General features: G+C 37.7%; 1 protein-coding gene across 1 annotated transcript in view; it reads right to left on the minus strand.

The window, feature by feature from the left end:
* ENOX1 (ecto-NOX disulfide-thiol exchanger 1) overlaps positions 1–16,073 on the minus strand; it is a gene marked incomplete at its 3' end in the record, with an annotated part of 139,593 nt that overhangs the window by 62,275 nt on the left and 61,245 nt on the right. Inside the window, exons 6-7 of the mRNA XM_080363364.1 lie at positions 6,035–6,141; positions 2,667–2,784 (exon numbers count right to left, since the gene is read on the minus strand). Of these exons, the coding sequence (XP_080219490.1) occupies positions 2,667–2,784; positions 6,035–6,141 (225 nt within the window). The remainder of the gene's footprint in view (positions 1–2,666; positions 2,785–6,034; positions 6,142–16,073) is intronic.

The raw sequence follows: 16,073 nt of genomic DNA on the forward strand, positions 1-16,073 counted from the left end.
AAATTACACTGGGAATCTCCTGAAACTACATTTTACCAAGACAGGATGAGGTCTTATAACCCACCCTAAACTGTTGAATTATTTAAGCCTTTATGTACTAGGGGTGATTTGACTAGGTGAGCTAGTTAGAAAAGACCTGACACAGGAGTTGAAGCCTGGGGGAACCTCTGTCACCTTTTGTAGCTTTAGGGATGGTAACTTCCCAGGAGTCTTGTTCTCATTGTTGGGTAGTGCAGGCTGAAAAATAATGTCCTCAAGAAAATAATCAGGACAGCAGGATGGGCAGTCCAGAACTCTGGAACTATCCAAATCAATTTATCACATCTCGTTGCTTCGACCACTTTTGGATTTAGACTTCTAAGCCTTATGTGTGCACGCTGTCCTTGAATTGAAGAGGTACAATATCTCCTTTGTGTTATTCAAGCCTTGCCCTTCCCATGGTAAAGCATTTAGACAAACATCTTAAGAAAAAGAGTTAAAAACAAAGTGTCAATGTTTTCATACTACGCAGAATTGTTTCTTTGTGATAAAATATTCTTTAAAAGACATTCTGTGTAGAGCAGAGGTTACTGTGAATACAAATAGCCACTCCAGTGAGATAAAGAGATGGTTCTGGAATGACATACTCAGAAAGAAAGAAAAAAAAGAGAAGGCAGCTAACACAAATAGTAATTTCAAAGAAATACTAAAAGAAGGCAGAATCACTTCTCTGTGCAGAAAAATGAAAAAATAAATGTCCTTCTCTCACTTTCTTTTCATTTACCAGTGTTTCGTACCCAATAACTTCTTTGGTTTAAGTCCAAGTTCCTTCCATTGTCAATGACAGAAGAATCAAATCCACTGAGAGTGTAATGTAGGAAGAAGAAAGCTGTAAAATTAATTTTAGAACTGGATGACTCTACACATGCAGCAGGCGGGATCGACTCCACTAAGATCAAAAGGATGATGAATGGTACAATGGACAATGATGGACAAATACTCATGTGGATTCATATTGCTAAATTTTGATGTAGTATGTGGCACAGCATTGAGCTTGCTACTGTTATTGCTGAGAGGACTCAAGTGCTCACATTCTAATAATACAAACAAACTAAAGTTGTTTGGGATGGAACATTGTAGAAATCTCAGATATCAAAATGTTTGATAGAAATGACCATTTTAATAGAAGAAAACCAAAGATGCCTTTCCATTTGAGGTGTTCGTAATCAGAGGCAAAAAGAATGACCAGAGTAACTTAGCCCTAAGCATGAATGCATTAAACCCAGCTGAATTGGTAAGTGTGACAGTTCAAAATATCATTAGTCTTCTCCTGGAGTGCAGGCTGTGGGTATTTCTGGCTCTTCCTTCCTGTTGTTAATTCCAATGATTTCCCTCTGTAATACTGGACACACAATCAAGGTAAAATGCTTAGACATTTATAGAAATCTCTGATTGCTAGCAGTGCTCTGTCTGTGGACATCCACTGTCTCAGCTCCAAAAATTTGCTAATGGCATCTAGAAAATTCAAACTCTCACCATTAGCCAAGCAAAAATTAAGACTGCTCTTTACAGGTTTTATTGTTTTGTTTTTCTTCCAGGAAAAACATTAAATTACCCCTCAAGAGAGATGCTGTAGTAAAAATTTCTTTGCTAGAATGACTCCTTCCTTTAGTCTTCAATTCTGGAGTCATTCAATCTCACACAGCATCTTGTTGCAGGAGGAGACAAAGAGCTCTTCTCTATGTAAGCTTGAATCCACACTTTTGTGTGTCCATTGAATGGATGAAATTCTTTCCTTTCTTTATATGGTGCCTGCATGAAAGGCTTAGATAAAAATTACCCTTATGGTCAGACTCTCAGTTTCTTTCCATGTTACTCCCTCCTTCTTTACCTTCCATAAAGCTCACTGCTGGCTGGCAGTTACCAGTCATGCTTTGGCTTCAGCTTCTATAAACTTTCTTTCTGGAGTGTCTGAACAGGCAAACCCTTGTTAGCTACTCACAACTTTATCGGTCACTGTCAAAAAATCAACTATATCACCCATCCAGATCATGTTACCAGCCAATAATTCAGGCAGCTTCTGAGCTACTTCTTGGAGTGTCTACTCTGGAGAGCAGAGTATTTGTACAAGACTGAAAAAGTTGCTTTTCTTTCCACATATTACAAGTACCCTTGTTCTTTCTTTCCTGATATCCACCTAATGAAAGTCAAATTAATGCAGTGCACAGTACCATATTGTGACATATGTACCCTTAAGGGTTAATTCCACAGAATGCACAGTTAAAATAGTATAGCATATTTGTTAGGGTATACAGTATTTTGTATTTGTTGAAAAGAAAAGTAAGGCTTAGGTGACCAAAACATAACTTGAACTGGTCTCATAAGGCGTTGCAACCACGGCATGAAATACTGTTATGCAAGACTGTAGAGAGCGTGCTAAAGAGACATAATGCTTCCAGCCAAGAGCAGAATTGGAGAATTTTCTTTTCTGTAAATCATAGCAGGTGACAGACACCTCCTAGAGACAGCTTGCATCGTTCAAATAACTAATTTATGAGGGTGTAAAATAAGATACTGCCTTATATAATCAGCTATTAATATGTTACTTCTCACACATAGGTTTTTGTTTGCTTTTAAAGAAAACAGTAGTTTAATGCACTTGACTTTATAGAGGGATTTGGATTTACCTGAATCATCTACTCTCAGCTTTTTACTGGGATTGTCACCACTATCATCATCAGACATTTCCATCTCCTCTTCCCGGCGGATTCCCATGAGCTGTTCACTGTGAGCATTTCGGAGCTCCTAAAATCCAAAATGACCTTTTGTCAGAATTAACTTCCATTAAGTCATGATGTATTATTCAGTATCTGTTTTTAATACTGCTCTGTTTCTATTTATACACCACTTATCATTGTAATCATATTTATTTGTATGTGAATATTTATAACAACAGTAGCACACGTAATTCCTCCTGTGAAAGAATGGAATTTGTCAAAGGTAACACTCAGGGAAAACAAGAGAAAAAGTGAGTCTTCATGTCAAGTGATCTTTAGTTCTGCTAAACATAGGAGAATGCTTTAACAGCTAGGATAATGCTTAAAATTTTATGTAAAGCAAACCGATAAAGAGACTGTCAGTCTGCTTAAGGTGCAGAGGATTCTTGCTTCTCTCTGCCACTTGAGGTAAGATTCATCTAGCCAAGTGCAGATGTCTCCAGTAAAACTAGTTGCTACTCAGGCACCTTTTGCAGAAATGCAAAGAAACAGGCACTTTAAGGTGATTCAGATCCAAAAAGTAACTAACCAAACAAAATCATATTAACTATACCCTAAGAATACCTCATTCTCTCAGCTGATGGTAAAGGGAGTTGAGAGCAGCCAGTACAGACGGAGTGCTCTATATTGTAGGTGCCTAATGCTGGGCAAAAAAATCTCATCCTTTGTCTCTATGTCCAGATCACCTCACATATAAAAAACTCAGCCCAGTAATGCTGTCTGCATCTTGATCTAAAACGAGTGCCAGTGCGGACAGGCCGGTCTCTGGGTGACTGCCACAAGGGCAGGCAGGGAGCCTGCCCGTGCAGATGTCACTCGGTAAATGATGGGCAGGCACGCGGGCTTTGTGGGAGTCTAGACGGTCTTTGTTCTGGTTAGAAAAGCCAGCGCGGGTGTAGTGACTGGCTTTTTAATGGCAGAGCCGAGAAGATTGAGAGGACTCTATTTTGTCCTAATAATCCTGTCAGGTGTAACATGGGCATGCTGCACCGTGATTAGTGTCGGCCCTTTCAGTCCGCAGACAGCTAATTTTTCTGCCAACAAAAAGCCTAATTCCCAAAGAGGTGGTCTGAAATCTTTGAAACAAGGAAGAGTCGCATAGAAGGAGGAGACGGCATTGAGGAGCCCGACCACTGCTCTGTGCAATTAACAATAAGCTGTCAGAGAGGGACTGGGCAAAAAAAAGGAAGGCGTTTCCCTTGAGCTGTACCCTTGGTTCATTGGCAGATCTCAAATATTCTGATAAATGTATATGTGCCCATTAGTCCCAGTAAAGGCAAGGAGGCTAATTAGTGGGTGTTTTACATAAGAATAATTTCAAATGAAAAAAAGAAGTGATTAAAAAGGTAAATTGTCAACCAGTGTCTCATGCAATCAGGGGCACCTCTGAAAGAAATTAGCATGCTATTAATTCCTTATTGGAAAAGGCCACCTGCACTTTTTCCTGGGGAAGTATACTGCATACACGAGTAGACATCAGCTTACATTTTCTCCCTCTTTAGGGGATAAATGTCCTTGATGCATCAATGTCTACATTAACAACAAAGCCAATAATCTTCCATGGAGAACGCCTATGTGCATGAGTGTTTGCTTTGGATTTGGGCTCCCAGTAAACCTTTCTTAAATTCAGAAAAAAAAAAGGGGAAGTGATCAGGTAATTAAACAAATTAGCAGATAATTTCATGGTTAGGAAATATGATTTGAATTAAAGATTCCATTTTGTACATTTCCATCTTATTTCACCTCTGAAAAACAGGCATTTCTAAATTATATTGGTTCTTATCAAAGATTTAGAAGGTAGCAAATGAATGACATGCCACATCCCTTTACAGAAAGTTAGTTTAAGAAGGGACAGTCTTGATGTAACTGAAATAAGCTACTAGCAAATCATATTTTCATACGTCTGTAAAAGATAAGAAAAACACCAATCCCCAACTTCCCAACTTTCAACTGAACAAAGGCTTTATCTGCTACTTAGATGAAATATTTGTGAACAAAATGCAAAATACAGTTTATACCAATAAATTATGCTAACATTCTATTTTAAGTGTCCCATTATTATGAAGCCATTTGGTATTCACCATAATAGCACTGATAATAAAGAATTCATTTGGTATTCATATGGATGTTACATTTAGTGCCATTGGTATTCAACTATAATTTAGCATTAGTTAATGGGCACTTAAAATGTTATCCAAATGATTTATATCACAGCACTTTAGTGTTTCTCAAGCTAAGTGTACAACACTTATTTTACAAGTGTACTACAAAATAATTAAATAAGTGCGCCTTACCTTCTAAAGTTTTTATTCTGAGACAGAGAAAAATCATTTAGAGGACTGTGATACTAACAATCAACATACTGTACTACATGAAGTTAAAACAAGTGTATGTAAATTGCTCATATTAAAAAAAAAAAAAAAAGAAGAAGAAAGAAAGAAAACAAAGACAGCGGTACTTACTTTTTAAAATACTGGCTCATAGCGTATATACTGAATTAAAAACGAAAGCTGGATGACCATAACACAGGATGAGGTCTAGTGCTTCCTTTGCTGCCACTCGCAGCAAGGGGAGTTAAAATCCCATTTCCTCTTTTCAGGCTTAAGACAGTCACACATGCATGGCCCCACATTGCTAACTCTTTGTGGTAGTAGGATTACATTTATACTGGTTTCTTTGCAAGCATAATACTTAGAATCAATACAAGTGATGTATGTACTTTTTCAAAGATAAATATAAAACAAATGGGAAGGAGTATGTAATAATTCTGGACTTAAATGCTTAAGTCATTACTCAGGAAAGAAATCCTCTATTTTATTTTCAGGCAAAGTCATCTTATAATGACCATATGATGGCACAATGAGAAAAAAAATCTGTGCTACAGAATACTTCTTTTTAAAACAGATCACGATGACTCCTAAAAGATCTTTTTCAGAAATAATTCTTAATTCTATCCTTAGTTGAAAATATTGTTTCTAATTTCAATACTTCATCTCATTATTTTTAGATAGTAAACATAATCCTCCAATGATTTCCCAAATTTTGCATGAAAAATAAAAACACATTGCTCTCTTAGTGTTATTTAATGACTATTAACATAATGAGAGCAATGGGAGCAATTCATACTGTAGATGAGACTGTATAATGGCCATTTGATTAAGAGCTAAAATGGTAGCCATAAATATTGCTGAATACACTATGTCCAGCTACAATCACACTCGTTCTGTGTCAATCCAGCTGTGAGATGATGGGTAGAAAGTAATAATAAAATCACCAACCTCAGAATGCTTTCGCCAAATGTCTATGTTCTTTCGCTGGGCTTTCGAGAAATGGTCCCAAGCTTTTTGTCTGGTAGAAGCGTTGAAAACGGCGACAATCTGCTCAACTTTGGTGAACAAGGAAGTCAAACAAGACAAGCAATTTATGTTGTGATCACTATAGAGAAGCAAAGCAAAGACACTAGGAGTCTATGGATGATGTCATTACTGAAACAACATCATCAATATCCGTCCAATGATGTGTCTTTTGTACTTACATTTTATCAATGTTGGAGATGTCTCCCTTCAAGTCTGTCTCCATAACGTTAGTCTACACAAGTTATAACTATGTACCAAAACACACGCATGCAGCTGCCTCCCCGTGATGTCCATCACAACTCTGCAACCACATGCCTTTGCGTGGGTGGCTATAGGTGTGTGACTACAGAAATGACACTCCAGACATAAGCCTGAGGCATGTCCCCCTGCAGCAGCTGTATACAGATAGGCAGGCTGTAGAAATGGAAGCGTGAAAGGCAAGCAGGCTCTGCTTTGGAGGGTGGCTATCTGATAGCGAGAATTTGCCAGCAGATGGGAAGGGCTAAACTACACATTAATGATGCGATCTGTAGCTGCAGCTTTTGCTTCTCTGTTGTTTAATATAAACAAGCTCACCTGTGGTAGATTATTCTGTCCTGTGTCCATGGCCTATGTATGTTTATGTATGTGAATAATTGCATTTTTGTGCATATATGATGAAGAAGAGATGTGAAATGGGCTTCCCTTGTCCAGCTCTAATGAAATTGTTCTGAAGCTAGACATCCATATTTAGGACAATTATCTACAACAATTAAGTTTTTAGCTACTTGTTCATCTGAAATCCAAAGCTTATCTCTCAACACTCTCTTCACATCAGTTACAAGCCATATTGTTCTTCCACAACAGTGACCTGCCTAGGTTGTTTTAATCCCAGCACAGCTAACTGTATAATTACCAAGAAATCCACATTTTCTGCAAATGACCTGGCCTGTACTCCTGACTGAGCAGCAGTGCTGACCTATGAACTCAACCTGGAAAATGATTCAAGTCTTTGACAAGGTTCTTGGCTATTTATCTCTTTAGATTCCTGGGCTGAAATGATGTTCACTGATTTGTAAAGATGTAGCTTGCAGCACCTCCCACCCACCTCTTACATTGAGAAATGGTGGTAGGGGTGCTGTAATTCCCTCTGATCTGGTCTCTCATTGAGCTGATCCATGGCTGCTCTCTTCCACTGAAGTCATATACGTGAAGGATCTTCTTATGCATAACAACCTTTCTTTCCCAAAGTAGTGAACTCACTTAATAAGTCAGTTATTTATCTTTCAAGTCTAGATGTGAACGTTAACCCCACTTGCTTGAGTAGGATCACATTTCTTCTCCTTTTTACCACTATTTCAGGCTGCTTTCAGATTCAGGGAGACTACAACACTTTGAACTACATATGGTAATTTTTCTTTGCAATCATTACCACTGGCTAATTATCTTGCAAAGCCATAGAAATAAATGTTGTCTTTTCAAATTAATACTTATATGTAGTTTATACAAAAGAAGATGCCTCAAAACTACTGGGATGATCCAATGCATTTGTGATCTGTTCAAGTTTTAAAAGTAGACATAATAATTTCAGCCTATTAGAACTTGCTTGGAGTGAAGGGTGGATGTATCCCTTGTGTATATTTATTCAATTAATTTGAAAAGAATGAAAATGCTAAAGCACTCTATTATTATGTGTACAGAAACTGAGGCTAGAATTTAATTACTATCATTGTGTTGATGACCCAGGTGCTCAGAAAATCTTGCTTAATTAACAATCTGTTTTTAGTTTGTAAGTGGAAATTCAAGTAGAAAAGATTCACAAAGATATAAGGAAGAGCTGGTTTGCCATTTTCCACTAATAGGTATTAATACGATCATCTGAATTTTGTAAAACATTTGAACTTTAAAGTGTTTAATTTCTACTCTGTGAACAGGTACTGAGATTTATCAATAGTCATTATCTGATAATTTCAGAAACTTTCTTCAATGGAAACACAAGCTAGGAAGATGTCAAAGAGTTTTTCTTGTAGTAGACAAAGTGAGTAGAAAAAGGATCTCCTTCACTTACCCAATTTTCAGATATTAAAAAAACCTAAAAGAGGTAGGGTACTACAAGTACTAGATGCTAAAAATCAAGGCATTTAAAGAAACTTTATGCAATAAAAAGCTAGGGAAAATAAAAAGAAAATGTAGGGGAGAGCATAAATTAGTACATATCAAAGACCACCATCCTAGTAGTCTCTATTCAAAGTGTCACTGTACACACAGCAATTTCAATATACACAGCAATATAGGCTATGAGGTGGTACAAACACCTGCAGTTAATATCTAACATAAAAGGTCTCCAAGCATTTCATTAGAGCTAAACAGCAGCCAAGGTCATGGTTTGACAGGAAAGTTGCTTCGCATCTTTTTATGATGCATCAAAAATCTGCATTCATGTCTTAGGAGATGACAATCCAATATAAATCCATTCTGCCAGTTCACATTTGTTTGTAGGTTAATTTGTGTTGCATTAGGATTGATTTGTTCTCCCACAGACACCCTGGAAATCTAAAGCTGGCATAACTCCTGCACTCTGGTTAATTAGTAGAGAAGAGGTGATGTACCCAACCCTGATCAGGATGAAATTTGTGTGGGTGATCTAGCCACACACAACCCACTAAGATGGCAGATTCATCCCTAAGTGGAAGCCAAGAGAGTTTACATTAGCTGAAAACTCTCCAGTTAACTCACTTTTCCTCCATGTCTGGGTACAATTTGGCCAAAGAGATTTTAGGCTATTATCTGCAGAAGCTGAATTAAACAGTTGCTCTTGGTCCTGCTGCTGACCATGGTTTTCAGAGCATTTCCTGACCTCCAGAAAGAAATTACCAAAATGAAATAACAGGTCATTCCTATCTCTCTAAAGCTTCTTGAACTCTAGGATGCACTGTACTGTCAACTGTGACTGGGAAGTAGAATTATTAAGTAACATGAAATATTCATTGTCAAACATCTGCTGGTAAGTTCTATGCTATATCAAATTTTCATTGACCATATGCAAAGCTGTTTTCTTACTAAATTAGGGTTTAAAACCCCACATTGTTCTGGAAGGGTCCATACCATGTTGTTGTTTTTCCTATCAATATAACTTACAGGATGTAAATAACTGCATCTTTCCTAATGACTTATTCTGCTGGTGGTGATTGTGACGCATGCTTCAGACAAAGGATTATTATCTTATTGTTTTTTCTGATGAGTTATAAATAACTAAAAAGACCCAAACAACTGTGCCTAGAGTGATATGTAAGTGTCAATGTCTAACAAATGCAGTGTAACAACAGTGCACTTTATTAGAGGTGCCAGCTCACGCTAAGCATACAAAATCAAAGTTTAAACTTCAGTTTCTGTTGCTATAAAACAGGCTACCAGAATAGTGTATCGTTATAAAGTATAAATGTAAAAACAACCAGAAAAACTAGAAACAACAACAACAAAAAATCCCTTAAATGATGCCTGGGGAAGTTGCATACAAGACTGGATTAAAGAGAAAGCTAGAATTATCTCCAGGGCAAGAGAATATTTGACATAGGATATTTGAAAATGATATAGTGAAGAAGAGAAATAAATGAGAACCAAAGTATAGTCTCATCTGTAGAGGCAGAGAGAACATTTTTACCCTCCATTACATTTATCAAGCAGGCTATTTTAAATACATCATTGAGAGAAGGCTGAAATTTCTCCTTGGGTTCAGGAGACAAAGAAGTACTCAATTTTTCCTTTGCTTATTATGTTACTAGCTCCTGTGCATACATGTTTATTCTTAATTTCTTGTATGTAAAAATAAAGAACACCAGCAACTAAATGTTTTATAATGCCTTATGATAAAAGAGACAAAATAAAAAACTGAAACACGTGTTAAAATAAAAACAAAACTCTTAGCTGGCAGATAAAATAATCAGATTTCATGTAGAATTTCACTCCTAATTCCACCAATTAGGGATACAGGATGAAAAGGGCTTTGCACTAAATTACTGTAAGTGCAAGAGTGGAATATATGGCAATTTAGCTCAGAAAAATTCTGTAAGAGTACGACAGTTGACATTCAGGGTAAAAGAAAAAATCCACCCATAAAATTACAGTGTAAAGGAAACTGTTACAGTCAATGTATAACATGCTTTTCAAATATAGATTTGCAGCACAGGGAGGATATAGAGTTGGCGTGGTTTAGGTCAGAAGCCTTGTTGCTGAATTCTGAGTAAGCTGGAATCTGCCAATCGATTTGGCTCTAAGCCCAGCAAACCAAGGAATTACAGTAGTCAAGGCTAGATGCTGCAAGTGAATGAATTAAGAGTCTCCAGGTCCATTTTGAATAGGAAAGAGAATATTTTTGGCAACAGTACCGAAAGTCATTTGGTAACTTACTGAATAGATCTTCGCATTAAGAAGTACTGTGTTCAGTTCTGAGGCCTCCAACATAAGGACATGGACCTGTTAAAGTGAGTCCAGAGGAGGACCATGAAGATGATCAGAGGGCTGGAGCACCTCTCCTATGAAGACAGGTCGAAAGATTTGGGGTTGTTCAGGCTGGAGAAGAGAAGGCTCCAGGGAGACCTTCCTGTAACTAAAGGTGACCTACAAGAAAGCTGGAGAGGGACTTTTTACAAGGGCATGTAGAGATAGGACAAGGGGTAATGGCTTTAAACTGGAAGAGGGTAGATTTAGATTAGATATAAGGAAGAAATTCTTCACTGTGAGAGTGAAGAGGCACTTGAACAGGCTGTGGATTGTTGTAGATGCTCCATCCCTGGGAACGTGCAAGGCCAGGGTAGATGGGGCTTTGAGCAACCTGGTCTAGCAGATAGTGTCCCTGCTGGTGGCATGGAGGATTGGAACTAGATGATCTTTAATGTCCCTTCTAACTCAAGCCATTCTGTGATTCTATGACAAAATCCAAGGCTAAAATTGCACCTAGAAACATGACGTGTGACGCCAGTAAAAGAAATGGTAGAGAGATCACAGAGTGAAGAAAGAAACTTTTTTTTAAATTAATCTGGGCCAGACTCTCAGTATTTTGATCATGATACTGTTTACTCTGAGAAAACAATTTGCCTTTCAGACCTTTACAGCTGAAAAGCTGAAGCCCCTCTCTGTTACCTGATTCACATGTCACAGAGAAACAGATGTACCTGCCATTGACTGGCAGAGGCGGAAAACACCACCCCGGAGAAGGCTGCAGATAATGCAAGAGATGGGGCCTAAACCCCTGGTCATCAGCTGGATACCTAAACAAATGCCACTATAGATTTCTATAATGAAGACATTGATTTTGACAGCTATGCAAAATCACCCATCTGCCATAATAAATGGCAGCTATGGTTTGTTTTCAGTTTCTTCGTGCTTTAAAAACAAAACAAAACAAAACAAAACAAACATAAAAAATCAATGGGCATCAAAAAGAAGGTGAATCCCAGCTGTAATTCCATCAAAGAAGAGCAGGTTACTGTTGGGTCTGCTTGTTTTCTCATTGGCTGTAGGTTACTTAAGACATAGTCTGGTCTTAAGATATAGTGCGATAAAGGAGAAAACCACAGGTTTTATCTATCATATACCCAAATTCCACTTTTCTGGACAGACCAAGAGAACGGTGCCTGCATTGATTTAGCTCCCAAATTGTTTTGCTGTGTCACAAGTCAGCTTGCAAGGCTGTCATCCCTTAATTTGTCCTACTGCCAACCACTACATCTGTAACAGAGATCAAAATCAGCCAGGGACTATTCTCGTTCCCTGAAACCAACTGCCACAATATGCTGAGTGTCCTTGCAGCAGCAACCTTTCTCTCTTCCCAGAAACATGCTTTTGGAGAAACTATTTGGCCTGCACCAAACCCTAAACTGTACCCACATTGTGTGGGAAAACGCTAGCTGGCTGAGAACAACAACATTCTTATGGCTGAACAGTATGGACAATCCTGCCCTAGTTCAGCTTAGTTTAATCCTATAGGCAGAGCTATTAGAATCATCTTTTATTGGCAGCCTCATCTTTTGTGTTCTTGTCCTGATGCAAGGTCTCAGTGTTGCAGAGATCCATTACCAGGCTTACCAGAAGAAGGATGTTTTCCTCCTCTATCTACCCTGTCTCACCTACTTGAATACTAGAAAGAATAAGAAACTAAGTGTCCTCTCTCTAAATTATACTATATTATTTCTACATTTCCCTTTGATTGGGCCTACAGTGTTTGAGACCAAAAGAAGGTTTGTCTGGGTTGATGGTTGATTCTTCTTCCTCTTCCATCTGACTCAGACTGGTCCTAGTCAACATGGTTGCATGGATTACTAAGGGGCTGAGTGAATGTCAGTGGTCTATATCTGAGTGATATAGGAAGAAACATTTTTTCATAATACAATAAGCAGAGTCTTCCACATAGATGAAGGAAAAAATAAAAACACCTATACCACATCCCAAATTATAATCCCCGATCTTGTAAAAACATCAAACTTCAGTGTCAGCAACTGTTGTTTTCCTTTCTTCTTTCAGCTAAGCCATCCCGTGAAAGAGGCTTTATGGGAATACTGAAAACACCCCATTTTCAGGATTTATACTGGAACTTGCACAGTAACTTCTCTGAGGTATGTACATCTACAATTAATTCTTCTGGAAATGCAATAGTACTCCTTGTTAAACTTTGAAGTAAAAAACTCACACTTTGATTAAAGAGGGCCCAGTTTGCCCTGCAAGACATTTCTAGAAAATCTATCTACAAAATAAGCTTTGAAAATCTTTTAAGTTGTGAAATGTGGTTTACTTTGCAACAAAGAAACTGACAGCTTGATGGAACAGCAAGTGCTGGCCATGTGATAAATCACTTGGAGTCAACCAGACACTTCACCTCCATGTCATTTCTCAACAAACAAGAACCTGACATCAGGCCAGCACACCACAGTAGGGTAGGTACAAATGTATGATACCTGCTCTTTTAATACTGTCACCTTATATTATAGCAAAAAACACTTTATGGATCTTGTGTTGACTTCCAGAAACAAACTTAACTCCCTTCATGTGCTCCCCCCCCGCCACTAATTCAAAGAAATATTGAATGCTACTTTCTTCATCAGCTTGACAAGATTATAAACCATCCTCAATGCACTGCATTTAATTATCTGTTCTCTTTGTTATTTATGGTTAGGAGGACCTCTTTTTCAGTTCTCAGATTTAAAAAAAGCAAAAGCAGGAACAACTACTTTTGTAAGCCTGTCCAAAAAAAGAACCCCAAGGGAACTCTGAGATGAAGGAACATCATAAATGTGACTGAACTCTGGTTCAGGTCACATTAAGGGAAGGGACTCTTCCTAAATAGCAGTTGTCCAGGCATCTTGCAGATTAGAATGTTCCTAGGAGACCAAGAGGACTAAATTTGTTTTGGGCATAATATGGTTTCTTTTGCTGAAGAAAAATAATAGAGAGGTAAATGAGGAGGCTTTAAAAGCTAAAGTCTCTTCTGGCAATCAAACAAAAAAATCATCTCGGACTTCTTATGAGGGAACATTGATTTCTCCATTTGTTTCCTACCTTAAGTTACCCTGCTTGCCAAGACCTGTCCCCTTCTTTCTTTGTTTACTGCCTCCAGTCTTATAATAATTCTGTATTTTTGTTTTCTTTTTCTCTGTGTGACCATCTCTTTCCCTCCCACATACTCCATCCCTTTTCAAAACTCTTTTCCTGCCCCCATAACATCTTTATCATCATCATAAACTATACCATTTGGAACGAATCCAGTGATTTGACATGAAGCAGGAATAGTGCCTACTGAACAGAGTATTTCAACCAGTTATAGTTGCATAGGGTTATTAATTTTTGTATTTACACATTTTATTCATTCACTTATAAGGAGCCTAAACAGTTTTAGATGTGCAGGCAACACGATATGTGTCCACAGCCAAAGCAGAATACCTTTTGGGTGAAACCTCCATCTTTCCTTCCTTGCTCCAATGCCTTACTCTTATTCCTTATTGTTCATTTCCATACAACATTTAGAGTTCCGTTCTGTGAAGCATCAGGCCCTTACTTCCATCCCTACTCATCAAGGCAGCTAAAAACCAAACACAGATTTCCATGTGATTCAAGCACGTGATTCTTTACTTTGACCCTTGCTTCATCATCTAGGAGATCCTTCAGGATCTATCAGGATCCAGGCAAGCGGCATGAGTTGTCAAAATGGGGTCTTAGACTGAAATCTCTTGGGAGGCAGTGCTTTTATTTTGCTATAAAACACTGTGCATATTCAATGACCTACATTAAAAAAAAAAGACTCAAAAATAACAGGAGAAGAGCTTCTGTTGAAATTCTGGCCATGCTTAAATCGATACCAAGATTCGTATTGACTTTAGGTGGAGTGAAGGGTAGAGACAATGGAAGGAATGAAGAAATTAAAAGAAAATGAAACACAAAGGAATGAGCTGACTGAAACACTACAGGCTGTGACCACAAAGGGTTGTACTGCCAGAAAGTGAGGAGGAATTATAAGAATGCAAGGTAAAATAGAAATAGAGTCTTTCATCTCTATTCTCTGCCACTGCTGCAGCATCCTGGATAGAAAAGCTTTTGAGAATATGTGCACATGAGATGGAAAATGGAAGGACAAGTGAAAAAGAATAGAGATACCCAGCTGAGCTTTACTGGACAAATTATCAGTACAGAAGTAAGCAAAGAGTACACTGACTAAATGAGCTAATCAAAAAGGACTGGATGGATTGTGGAGGTTATTTTGTATTTAATTTTTTTCTTTTCTTTTTTTTTTCAGAAATACATCAAGGTAGAATGTAATAGTGGCAACTAATGACATGAATGATTAATGTTTTTATTTGTATTATGGTGGCGTTCTATGACACCAACTGAGATCTGGGCTGCACTGTAAAAACACATTATATGACTCAATCTGTTTCACAAAGGGTTTAATGATGACCTAAAAATTGCACACAAAGTAAGCTCATATTTTTGAATTAGTCACTGGCGAATGAAAGAAAGAATGCGAGACCGGACAATTAAGGAGCAGGAAAATCCTTTAAAAAGTTGTTATTAATGCAGAGCAGTGGAAAGAATAATCAGAAAGCATGAATATATATAAAAAGTCTGACTGCTAAGAGAATTTTAACCAGCATGCTTTCAATATCTGTAGTGAAACTGGCTTCATTTTTAGTACTAAGAGAATATACTGAAAAGTGGAAGGCTTATTGGGAAAAAGGGCTGCAGTACGGAATTTAAAGCAATTCAGATAAGAAGGTGATTTTAGTAATCACCATCATATCAATGTAAATTCTACCTTCTATAAAGTAAGAAAGAAACTTTTGAAGTGAACCTGTAGTGAGGAAAACAAAACTGATCCAAATCCTCTTCTGAAGAAAGCTTCAAAAGTATTTTTAACATTTTTTCTTACTTTTTTTTTTTTTAATATCAAAATGCAGATTCTATCTGTGAAGGCACTGATAATGTTAAAACAGATTAAATCAAATCCAGAGAGATCAGAGAATGAAAATGAACAAACCTGAAGAGAGGAGAATTTTATTCAGTCTGTTGAGAATGCATTTCCCTTCAGAATTATTTAACTTCAATTTATTTTGGGGGTTGAGGGTGGGGGAGGAGGGAAATGTATATCAGATACCTACCAGCTATTTGAAAAAAAGAGTACTCTAATACACCACTAAAGTCCTTTCAGAAAGAAGGGAGAGACAACTCAAGGTGACAATCCTGGCCTTCCTAGGAGGGGAGCACAACACACAGTCAAACCTTTGATTCTTCTTAATGAACAGCCCTACTGAATTGGCTCAAAGGTGTATCTAACCTCATATCTTGTGCCACAGATAAAAAGGCTAAGGATGGTTAGCAAAAAACTAAGTAGGTAAACTGCATAATCTCATAAATCCAGGTTTCTTTGGTTTCAGGACTTCTTGAAAGATGAGTATCTCTTTGGTTTCACTACCATGTACACCTTCACATGCAAAGC

Source organism: Nesoenas mayeri, assembly GCF_963082525.1.
Source record: "Nesoenas mayeri genome assembly, chromosome: 1".
Taxonomy (NCBI): Eukaryota; Metazoa; Chordata; class Aves; order Columbiformes; family Columbidae; genus Nesoenas; species Nesoenas mayeri.